The sequence below is a fragment of the Hyperoodon ampullatus genome (assembly GCF_949752795.1).
Source record: "Hyperoodon ampullatus genome assembly, chromosome: 9".
Taxonomy (NCBI): Eukaryota; Metazoa; Chordata; class Mammalia; order Artiodactyla; family Ziphiidae; genus Hyperoodon; species Hyperoodon ampullatus.
The window spans coordinates 96,469,441-96,481,496 of NC_136922.1; the positions used below are offsets into that span (position 1 = coordinate 96,469,441).

General features: G+C 47.0%; 1 protein-coding gene across 1 annotated transcript in view; it reads right to left on the minus strand.

The window, feature by feature from the left end:
* DENND11 (DENN domain containing 11) overlaps positions 1-1,959 on the minus strand; it is a gene marked incomplete at both ends in the record, with an annotated part of 44,114 nt that extends 42,155 nt beyond the window's left edge. Inside the window, one exon of the mRNA XM_079711521.1 lies at positions 1,692-1,959. Coding sequence (XP_079567647.1) covers positions 1,692-1,959 — 268 coding nt within the window. The remainder of the gene's footprint in view (positions 1-1,691) is intronic.
* Positions 1,960-12,056: the final 10,097 nt, after the last annotated feature.

Here is a 12,056-nt window from a genome sequence, read left to right on the forward strand (position 1 = left end):
CACGTACCCACAAATACTCCATTTACACATACCCACAAAATCATGCTCACCAGCTGTGATTGACAAGGCAGGGGGAGGGTTCCAATTCTGTGGTGCTTTTCAATATAATTAACTCCATCTGTGGTTAGTGTAGGATTTTTTTTTTTTTTTCTTCTCCTCTTCCCCTCTCTAGGCTCTACCGCCAGAGCGACCACTGCTAAATCAGACCCTGTTAGCGCTTTCTCTCCATTTCTTCTAGTTACTCTTAAACACTTTCCAGAATGAATCTCATGCTCACATCTCTTTACTGTATGTAGGTCATGGGGTAGGGCATAAGGAATATTATTAATTACAAAGTAGTATCTGTTTTTGTCTAGCAATAAAGGTTACTCTGGACAAAAAAAGAACAGTTTTTCTGTCTGGGAGTCCCAACCATACATGAGTCAACCAGCCTATGTGATGAGTATTAAAAAAAAAAAGAAAAAGAAAAATAGAAAATGCCAGTATGCACTACATGTAAAAGGGGTTAATACCATTTCATGAAACTTCTGTTTCAGTTACGTATGTACGTATGTGAGCACACTGACTGGTATGTGAAATGAATTTCATATGGTGGGTCACAGTCAAAAATGTTTCAAACCCACTGGGATGGGGCCAAGGAACACACAGGAGTCAGAAAGGCCTAGTCTCGCCACAGCTGTTCCTACTTCTTCCTGGGTCTTGCTGGTTTATAATCCTCCCTGGATTGTATCTTCTGCCATCCCAAGACCCTCACCCTTTTTCCTCCCACTCCAGCTCACAGTATCAAGTTTTTCAGAATGGCTTCCACACCTCACCCTTGCCAGACCAGGAAGGAAACTCCAGAAAGAAACTGTTCTGGTTTTTTTCCCCTAAAAAACACTCCACATTCCAGCAACCTCCATGGAGTTAGGATAGAAAGACACACCTGGGCGTTCTTAAACCCTAGAACCAAGACTACAGCTCTCATCCCTCCAATCCTGAGAGCAGGGTCCTTCCCCGAATACCTAAGGCTCTCGGAGGGAGGTATTTACTCATTCACTTTTGAACCCCATGAATTCTCTCACCAGTAAAATGCACACTTCCTTACTGGATAGTCAGGGTAAAGCCTACCTGAGGAGGCTTCTCTTTTCATCGGTCTCCAGCTTAATGCCTCAGTGCCACCCCTTAATGCTCCAGGCATCAATTCCTCAAAATAATACCGTCAGAGAGAGTGAACTTGGCCGCTCACAGAGTTACCGTGCACGGAGGGATGGGGAGCAAGGGCGGGAAGCAGAGACCATGGAAGCTGAGGACGATCAGTTTCGGACGGAATTCACCTGGGGGGCGTTCCTCCTCTTCTCGGGAGAAACCTTTTAACCGAGCCCGAAACGAAAACAAAAGCCAGCGTGCCTATGGCCACAAACAAGATCCCCTGTCATCGGAGAAGCGCAAACACGACTGTGGGGACGGGCGCGCGGGCTGGGGATCCGCTGAGAGGCAGCGGGACGCAACGGAGAGGGGGTCAGAGGCGCAGGGAACAAAGCCCCACGCCCCGACCTCCCGGGGGCGCCGGGCTCGCCCAGGGTAGCCCGGTCGGCGCGGAGGGGGTTGCACGTGTGCGGGTGCGCGCGCAGCGAGCCCCTCCCCCGCCGCCCCCTAAGCCCAGTGGGCGGCGACCCTCTCCCCGCCCGCGGTCTCGGAGCGGCTCTCACCTGAGCGGGGGTCGAAGGTGACCACGAACACGGCCACCACCTGGTCCTCCTCCACGTCGCCCAGCTCCAGACGCCCGGGCTGCAGCAGCACCTGGGAGGGACCCAGCTCCTCGGGCTCCCGCCTCCTCGGCGGCTCCGCGGCCACCCGGCCGCCCCCGCCGCCGCCCCAGCCCCGGACTCCAGCCTGCGGGTCCGGGGCCAGCGGCGGGGAGACGGCGGGGCCCTCGGCCCAACGCAGCAGCGGCGCCGCGTCTCCCCGCTCCACCATGGCGAGGTGAGGCGAGGCGCGGCGCGGCGGCGAGGAGGAGCCGCGGGCGGCGAGGGGCGGGCGCAGGGGCGGGCTGCGGGAACTCCTCTCGCCGGAGGGCGGGCGGCCGGCCGGCCGGGCCTCCGCGCTCACGCCGCGCCGCCGCCGCCCCAGGCCCGCACCTGCCCCGGCCGCCCCGCCCCTCCCCGTGCCGCCCCGCCCCTCCCCGTGCCGCCCCGCCCCTCCCCGTGCCGCCCCGCCCCGCGCCGCGCCGCGCCGCGCCCGCCTCCCTCCCACCCAGCTCGGCGGAGTTCCGACCCTGCCCGAGAGGGCGTTCTTCCTTACGGGCTTCGCTGAACTGCGTGCCTGGTTTGAGACTTCACGGATGCATCTGCGCGCCCGGGGATAGGAAAAGTGCGGTGACATGGACGCGCAGCCACTTGGATCTGTCTACCTGTGCCTTCTCACCTAGGATTCCGTGGGATGACTGTACCACCGTGAACTGTTATACGCCAGCATGATTTTGAAAGTCCCCTGGCCATATGGACCGTGACAGATAGGTGTTACATAACCCTGGATGTGTGTTCAGAGCTCCCGCCGTGCTGGGAGTGAAGCAGAAGCTGGGAGCCCCGGCTGCCCGCGTTGTTTGCGCTTGGGACGTGGCCTGATCCGCTGAAGCTATGGGCTTTGGTGTCCGGCCTGGAGTAGTTGTGTGTGTATCACCCAGGGGGTGTGCCCTTGAATGAGCTGGATAGTGCCTGGCCCTGGCCTTCCTGGACCCTGCGTGGGGCTCCCCATCCGTTTCAGTGACTTAGTCTCTACAGAGAGTGGTGGACGACGGTCACTTACTTGCCCTTGGGGGGTGGGGGAGATGTTGATAAATATAGCCAAGATGAAAGCAGTCTGCATTCTTCAGGGTAAAATGCTGCATAGATTCATTTATTGTTGTGTCATAGATTTTTGTCTGGAAGCAGCAGCCTTGGGCAGTCATTGATGATCTCCTTGGGAAGGGGGGTTAAATCATCTTATCATTGCGTGTCTGGTACACAGATATCACTCTTCATCAACACCCCCCGGGTAACGCCTAGTGTCCTTCTAAGGGCAGGCAAACCCCAGGCCTTCCTGAACCTTGGAGGAATTGGGTGTCTGAACAAGTCTCTCTCCTCACTTCATTCTTTCTCATTATTTTAGTGGCTATTTCTATTTCTTTTTCCCACCTCCTCTGATTACTTAACCACCAGATTTACCCCAAGGGGTGAGGCATTCAAAATGTTACCTATAAATATAAAATGGGGAACTCTTTAAAAGTCCTTAATCCATTTCCAAAGCCATCAGCTTTAGTCTGACTTTCCTTTTTTTCCAAGGGACTTCCTTTTCCTGATCTTTTGTGTGAGCCTCCCCCCAGCCTCGAATTCCCTAGTTTAATACCCTCAAGCTGTATATATATATATATATGGAGAAATAAACTCATAATCTCCATCCCAATCAATTTTCTGTATAAACAGAAGACCCAAATGTCCAAACCCTAAACCTAGCACCTTTTCCAATCTTCATTTAAGCATGTGTTCTAGCTCACCAGCCATCAGGTCAATCTTCAGACCCTAGTGCCTTGCATAACAGGTGCTCAACAAATATTTGTCAACTAAGCAAATGAATGAAAGTAGAGACTTAAACCTCTGCACAGCTGGCCCCCTCCTGCCAGGCTTACCTAGTATCTTGCACATAGTGGGTGTTCAAAAATGTTAATGACGCTGATGACACTCCGCTTGACATGCATTCACAGACTGAGAGAGGCCCTGTACCTGACCATCAGATTCATCATCTCTGTGTCTACTAAATTTCATGAGATGATAGGAAGGGAATTAATTGAACTTAGCTATTAGAATAGATCTGGTGGGAAACTAGTGTTAAGGGCAACAAGAAATGAAGGTTGGTCACATTCAGAGACCCTCGGGTAATCTTAAATTTTTTAATGAGTTCCCCTAGAATCCCATATGTCTAAATTTTAAAATAAAATTATTTCACTTTTACAAATAATATATCTACATATGTAAAACATATAAAATATATCTACACTATATAAATATCTCTACAATAAAAATACAATGTACATAAAGTACATTATATAAAAGTATTTTTGATCTATCATCTCACCGCTGAATTGGCCCCTGCAAAGGTTTTGCTTATCCTATCTCATCAGTTCTAGGATGCAAAATTTCTCACTTGTTAGGATTGCTATGGCAACTTATAACTGCTGCCAGCCCCACTGAGGTCCGGGTCTCACAAGGGAGATTTGTGTTTGCTTTTGTCAGCCATCTGGAGGCACCATCAATCAGAGACTACTCAGTTAAATTCTCTTCTGGAGGTTCTTTGGACCACGCTGGTAGTGTGAATTCAAAATACAAGCTAGTGCGAGCCCTGCCTTTTAATTCCTAGATGAGATTTTTTTCTTCTCTGCACCCGATGACAAAGTTGAGACAAGCAGTCTTCCTTGCCTAGCCCTCTTTGCGTGGGAGGTTTACTTGGCAAAGTTGTGTAGGGGGTATCATATTAGACTCCCCATCATGGGCATTTTTTATTCTTAGTGGCATGTAAAAATAATGGTATAATAATGGTATATCTTAAAATAAATGATAGATTTAGTTGTTTTTCTTTTCTGTGTTTACATGTTGAAATCATACTGTATATCAATTTTGTATTCTTTTTTCCCCTTAATATCAGACTGTGAACAATTCGCCATTCTATTAGAAAGTTTTATATGCATCATTTTAATTCCTTCTCTTGTATGTGTGTTTGAAAATTTATTTACTTAACCATTCTCATTGTTAGACAATCAAGCTCTTCCCTTTTTTGTTGTGCCTAAATTTCACTCTGAACTAACACTAGGTTCCTATTCTATGCCCAGTCCAGCTGTGAAGAAAACAGACATCCCTTCGCATCAAGCTTATAGCCCAGCAGGGGAGGCAGCTATCAGGCAAAAAATGAAATCTAGAATGAGGGGTGACAGGCAGGGCAAGTACAATCAGCTATTCAGGCTGCTGACATGACAGATTGCCAGAGGTGGCAGTACTGGATTAAGGTGTATCCATGTTTTGATTGTACTGCCAAATTGTTGATTCACAAGTGTACAAGGCATCAGTTTCATTTCCCTCTTGTCCCAATTAGATAGTGCCATTTAAAATCTTTTTTTTTGGCCAATTGTCAGATGACCATGGCATTTTGTTTTAAGTTAACGTTTTGTGACTGAATCTAATCATGGTTTCGAAATAACATGTTGGTGATTTGTGGTTCCTCTTCAGAGCACTGCCTGAAGACCCTGTCTGAAGACCTGTTATCAATTTGCATGAGTTCTTTATGCAGTAAGAATCATCTTTTGTCTGGCATCATTTTTGTTAATATTACTTCCAATTTACTGTATGGTTTCAATGCTGCTTAATTGCTTTATGAAATATAGAAGTTCTAAATTTTATGTCATCAAGCTTATCAATTCTTTTTGTGATTTCTCACGTTGCTTTGACATTTATAAAGTTGTTCCCCTCCCAGAAATTTGATCAACCTTCACTTTTATTTTCTTCTAGTTATTTATGATTGATTTTCCACATTTGATCGCTTCATCTATTCATTGTTTATATTGATATATGATAGGAAGTGAGACCCTAAAATTTTTAATATTACTGATATTTACTAAGCTATATATTCTTCACCACTGACCTGCCTATTCTACATACAATTTAAAGTTCTGTTTCTAGGAGAGGTAGTCTTCTCTGTTTACTCTTTTAAAAAAACCTTCAGCTATTTCTTTGACAATGATTTTTCCATGTGAAACTTAAAATCATTTTAGCCAGTTTCAAAAAAATGTGATCTTTGTTCATTTGAAACTGCATGAGAATTACAGTTGACCCCTAAGCAACACAGGTTTGAAGGGCGCGAGTCCACTTACGCGTGGGTTGTCAGTAGTAGACACTACAGTGCTACACCATCCATGGTTAGTTGAAAGCACAGATGGGGACCCACGGATGCAGGGGAGTCTCAGATACAGAGGGCCCACTGTAAGTTACATGTGGATTTTTGACCATGCCGAAGGTCGAGCCCCAACCCTTGCACTGTTCAAGGGTCATCTGTACATATTTACTGGAGAAGGGTCAACATCTTTATATAACTACGCCATTTTATTTGGCCAGGTAGTCTTCCATCCATGTGAGGAATAGGTTGCTCTGCTTCCATGATCAGTCTGCATAATTAGTGGACCAGGGCAAATACCAGTGGTCCAGACAGGAGTCCAGATTGTGGGACAAGCTGAGGCGTAATGGGGTGAAATTTAGAATGTGAATGGAGGAGACACATTTACTTTATACATTAGCCACACAACTATAATGTCAGCCCCATCTGCACTGAATCATCTGTGCTTCGGGCACTTGTTGGCCGGATCCAAGTTGAAAGCACAGTAAATCACATACTACAGACGCTGAGTTCCGGTTGAGCCATAAATGGTATAGGGATTAATAGAATAGAATATATATTCAAAATTACTAAGTTATTTAAAATCCACACATCCCTCCCTTTTAGGCCTCTGAAATTTGCAATGGAGTTGGAAATTAAACATCTGAAACCTCGTAAAAGGTATCCATTCTGCGGTAGTGTCCATCATAAGGGTACATAGAACACATAGTGTGTGCCTTGATTCACAGCACCTACTGTGTGCCAAGCCTTACTCCAGGTAATGGAAAAACAGCATCAAGCAAGAGTTAAGTCCCTATGCTCGTGGAATTTAGATTCTATTGGGGCTGGGATGAGGGAGACAATTTTTTAAATGAACCGTTGCATATATAATATATGATGTAGTGGTAAGTGCTGTGAAGAAATGTGAAACAGGGTGAGGGACCAGAGAATGGGTGATGGGGTTGATGTGGAAGACCTCTCTGATAGATGACCTGTGAGCAGACAACTGAGGGAAGCGATGGGGTGAGAGAGACACGTGGGAAAGGTTTTGGCATCTGGAGAAACAGTGCGGAGACTACAGCAGAGAGCGGGTAGCAGGAATCAGACAGGTTGTTGGGTGGATCCTATGGCCCTGGGGGCCTAGTAGAGGGGTGGGCTCCGTATTCTGAGTGCAATGGGAGTCCCTGGAGGATCTGAGTGCAGGATCCTTTTAGGAGGATCCCTTTGGCTGCTGGGTGGAGAGGGGCCGGGGGAAAGCAGGGGATGCCAGTAGGAGGAGGCTGAGAGAACTGAAAGAATTTCTCATAGATTGGATGCACAGCTGCAGAGAAAGAGAGTAGTCAACGATCACTCGCAGATTTTTGGTATGTTTCCATTTACTGGGAAATGAAAAAACTGCGGGAGGAATAGGTTTGGTAGGAAAGATCAGGAGTTTGTTTTCGGGCGTGTTGAGATTGAGATGTCTGTTAGACAACCAGAGGGAGATTTGATTTGGTAGCTGCAAGTCTGAAGTTCAACAGAGAGGTATGTGATGCAGATATCAATTCAAAGGTCACCAGCTTACAGATCGGGTTTAAAGCTATGGGCTGGATGATGTTCCAAGGAAGTGAGTGTACACAGAGAAAAGTTTGGGGGACTGAGCTCAGGGACCTCCAGAGTTCAGAGGTCTGGAGATGAAAAGGAGTGAGCAAAGTGATTCAAGCACACTCTGGACAGGTTTAAATATATATATATACATATATATATATATATATATATATATAATATATATATATTTGGCATATATATACATGGCAAAGATTAAATAATCAAATTGCATGCAGGACGTATAATGAGTAGCAATCTCCTTCTCCTCCAATCCCCCATACCCACACTCTCTTCTGAGAGACTAATATTTTAAGTTTCTGTCTTTAGAGTTTCTGCTGGTCACCTCCTGTGGAAGAGCTTTCATTCCTAATCACACTTCAAAAAAATCATTAAAACCTTGCCTTGCTTAGTTTTATGAAGGCAAAACTTTAGTGTGGGGATCTTGTAATTGGGTCAGAAGTGTGAAGAAATGACTGAGAATGTTTGACAAATTCCTTGGGACTTCTTGAGTCCCACCCCTCAGAGCAGAGAAAGGGAATGAGTCAAGATTGAGGTACAGGGCTTCCCTGGTGGCGCAGTGGTTGAGAGTCCGCCGCCGATGCAGGGGACACGGGTTCGTGCCCTGGTCCGGGAAGATCCCACATGCCACAGAGCGGCTGGGCCCGTGAGCCATGGCCGCTGAGCCTGCGTGTCCGGAGCCTGTGCTCCGCAACGGGAGAGGCCACAGCAGTGAGAAGCCTGCGTACCACAAAAAAAAAAAAAAAAAAAAAAGATTGAGGTACAGTAGGTCCAGCTCTGAGAACGTCTTTTCCATCCCTACTAATTTCTTCCCATTAAAGCAGTGAGTGTGGGGGGGCTTCCCTAGTGGCACAGTGGTTGAGAATCTGCCTGCCGATGCAGGGGACACGGGTTCGTGCCCCGGTCCGGGAAGATCCCACATGCCGCAGAGCGGCTGGGCCCGTGAGCCATGGCCCCTGAGCCTGCGCGTCCAGAGCCTGTGCTCCATAACGGGAGAGGCCACAACAGTGAGAGGCCCGCATACCACAAAAAAAGGGAAAAAAAAAAGCAGTGAGAGTGTGTGTGTGTGTGTGTGCGCACGTGCACGCGAGTGTTGTGTATGTTGTGTGTGTGTGAGAGAGAAAGAGAGGAGACAGAGATCTTGCCTCTGTGGCTGCAGGGCTAGCTTTGGACTCAGTCACATAGGCAACTACTACCTGCTCTAATCTTAGAGAACCTGGAAATGGTCAAATGCCACATAAATTCTCCTAACTGTGGCCCATAGAGAAAAGATCAGACTAATGAATCTATATCATTTTAAACTATCTGCTCCTTAAAGTATGGGCAGTATATCAACCATCTCTAAATTATTGGGATATGAGGTTAGAACTCTGTACCTGTTCTAAGAAGAATACTGTCTTGTGAGTGGACAAGTAGTATATCTCTATTATAACAGCTATTTTGATGACTATCCTCTAGTTCTAGCAAATGGAAAACTCTGGCAAGAGAAGCAATTCATTAGAATCTGATTACTCATTACATAGTTATATAGTAGATTTCAAATAAATAGATTAATCTAAGGATTTTTACTAACAGCACCAAAGTATTCATGGGTGAAAGGACATGTTATCAGTGATCTGCTCTGAAATACTCCAGCACCCACCCCCAAGAAATTTGCAGATGTAAACAAAACAAGACTGTAAAACTGCCCCCAATTTTTGAAGCTAGGTTATTGGTACATCAGGACTCATTATACTATATTTCCTCTACTTCTGGTGTGTTCGAACATTTCCACAAGAAAAAGCAAAACAACAAGAAGAAAAGTATTCATGATAGACTCATAAGCTTTGAGATGACTTCCAGGCTTTATCTTACCTGGCCCACAGTCTTTCCTTGGAATTCTGTTCTGCTGCGAATGCTACTCATTAGACATAGATGTACAAGGACTTCAAAAGAAGAAATGTGGTGGCCAAATATAAGTACCGCTAGTGAATATTGTTTATGATTGTTGTAATTATCACTAGATGGACTGCGACTGGCAGCCGCTGCTTCTGTGCACTCTCTCTTGGTGTGGGAAGGAGATCAAGAGAAGGTCTCCTTCACGGTTCCTGGCTTTGCTGACCACCCTTGTCACGGGAAGAGAGCTGCTAGGAGTCAGGAGCACCTGAGACCCTTGATGGGACGGGTCCAGGCCCAGCACGTGCTCACCGTCACTGTAGCTGATGGATCTGTCCAGGGAGCTGAACAATACACGTCGGTGATGACATGTTCTGCTTTTTTCTAAGGTTTTGCAAACATTGCCCCGCGGGGTTGAGAAACACTTCCGGCTGGATGAGAGACTGAGCAAGATGAGAACAAGGAAGACGATGGGCTTGAAGTAGGAGGGACCTGAGAGATACCACTGCCTACTCGTCCTGTTTTCTCAGTGAGCTGGAGATGATTCCTCCATATGTTGATGAGGTCCATGGGCCCTTGTCTGAGAACACTGAGGCTGCACTGTTGCCTCTACAGGGCACATTCTGGGGATAAAGGTCAACTTCTCTCCTCTACCATCTTGGAGTTCCCTCAAGTGTGTCTCTGGTCTTCAGATTCTAGGCCCAACCATCCAAAGCCCAGAGAGTTGCTTTCAGCTTAAGCCGGCTTCAAGTCTTCACTTCCTGTCCTGGAATCTGCCAGCTTTCCATTAAGCCAGGCAGTAAAAATGTCCAATTCTTATCTGGGAAACCAGACCTCCCAGTGGTTCCCAGTGGGGCAGTCCCATCAAATACATCATAATCCAGTATCAGTATTATTTCAGACTCTGGAATGAATCAGTCTTAATTCAGTCTTCAATAAATAGTGTGGTAGAGCTTCACTTTGGCTCGTTCAAGCATTTTTTACACTTCTCCCTCCTAACTGAGGAGACAATCAGGTTAGCACGTCCCTCCTCGGAGCAACAGACCCTCAAATATCTCATTTCCCACGGCCTTAGCTTTACTTTTGCAGAGGAACAGTCTACCTCGAAGGTGAATACAAGTTTCTACCTCTTGTGAATCTGATTTGAATTAGCTGGATTTTCCTGCTTCTGTGCTTCCCATCAGTGTCTTGGAGGCCTCAGAACTGAGGTTTGGTCAGAGCAGAGCTCTGAGTCTAGGAGCTTTCTTATCACTCAGAAGTGTCTGCAGAAGGAGAGTTTCCCCCAAGCACACGGTTTGGGGAACCCGGCCCTAAGATGCAAAGCTGACTTTCTCCTTGTACCTCTTACTCCTGGGAACATTACCTTCCTGCTGTGCAGAAATCCCTATATCAATATGAACAACATTCCACCTTCAAAAAATTCAAATACTGAGTATTTTAAACAAAATGAGATACATTAATTTTACTTTCCCAAGTCCATTCAAAAATAGTCTATGGGGTTTCCCTGGTGGCGCAGTGGTTGAGAGTCCGCCTGCCGATGCAGGGGACACGGGTTCGTGCCCCGGTCCGGGAAGATCCCACATGCCGTGGAGCAGCTGGGCCCGTGAGCCATGGCCGCTGAGCCTGCGTGTCCGGAGCCTGTGCTCTGCAACGGGAGAGGCCACAGCAGTGAGAGGCCCGCGTACCGCAAAAAAAAAAATAAAAAGTTTATGGAACACCCGCATGTGTTCCACATTAAGGGAAAAATCCTCCCTCCTTTTCCTCTTATTGTCACAGGTTATTTGGGTTCCCCTTTTGACACCTCATCTCAACTATGATGTTAAGCTTTGTGCCTGGGATGGATGCCTATGGTATTAACATGCACTGGAGCAAAGACGGGATCTTTCACAATGTGAAGGGGCTAAGGACACAGAAAAGAGTAAAGCATGACACCAGAAATAGTGGGGCTGCAGGCCAGAGGCCAGCTGTGCACCTCCAGGGATTCCCTTGGGCCATCAAGGTCGGCAACTGCCCAATTCTCATTGTTCTATTTTCCAAATAGGGAATATTCTTTTTGTACTTGTTATTAAACCTTTCTTATTCTGAAGCCTTAGCCACAATCATCTGTTGGTCATCACGATGGCATAGTTGCCTCCCTAGGCAAACAGTGCACTCATAAGTAAAGGTAATTGAGAATTCTAGCAAGGCAGAGAGGAAAGGCAGGGGTGATGATAAAAACCAACCTGGCCTACTGGGTAACACCCAATACACCAGCCCCTGTGCCCTGGCTGCAGGCCCGTGATACAGTCAGAGGGTTTCAGGTTGGTCCCATCCTGCCTGAGAGCAGAGCCAGCCTCTAGCTGACCTGGAGAGGTGACTAGCCACAGCCTTGAGAGGGGAAAACTGATCAGCACCAAGGTTGTAGTGAAGGAATTATATCACATGGTCTGCTGGTTTGCAAACAAGAAACTCACTCGGAAGCCCAGAATCTCAGTTAATAGGAATTTCTTTACCGGCCTCCCCTCCCTGTGGATGACTCTATTTTCCTTGGCCCCTGTGGGATGCCGAGTCTCTGACAAAGGTGAGCAGTGAGCTACCCTGTTGAGTGATTTGGAAAGTTTGTGTGGCCAGAGGGACTGGGGAAGGACAAAGGAAGGATTGGGTGGTGTGCACACCTACAAGAAGCTGGGGCATGAGAAGGCGTTTAGCTGCAGAAACAC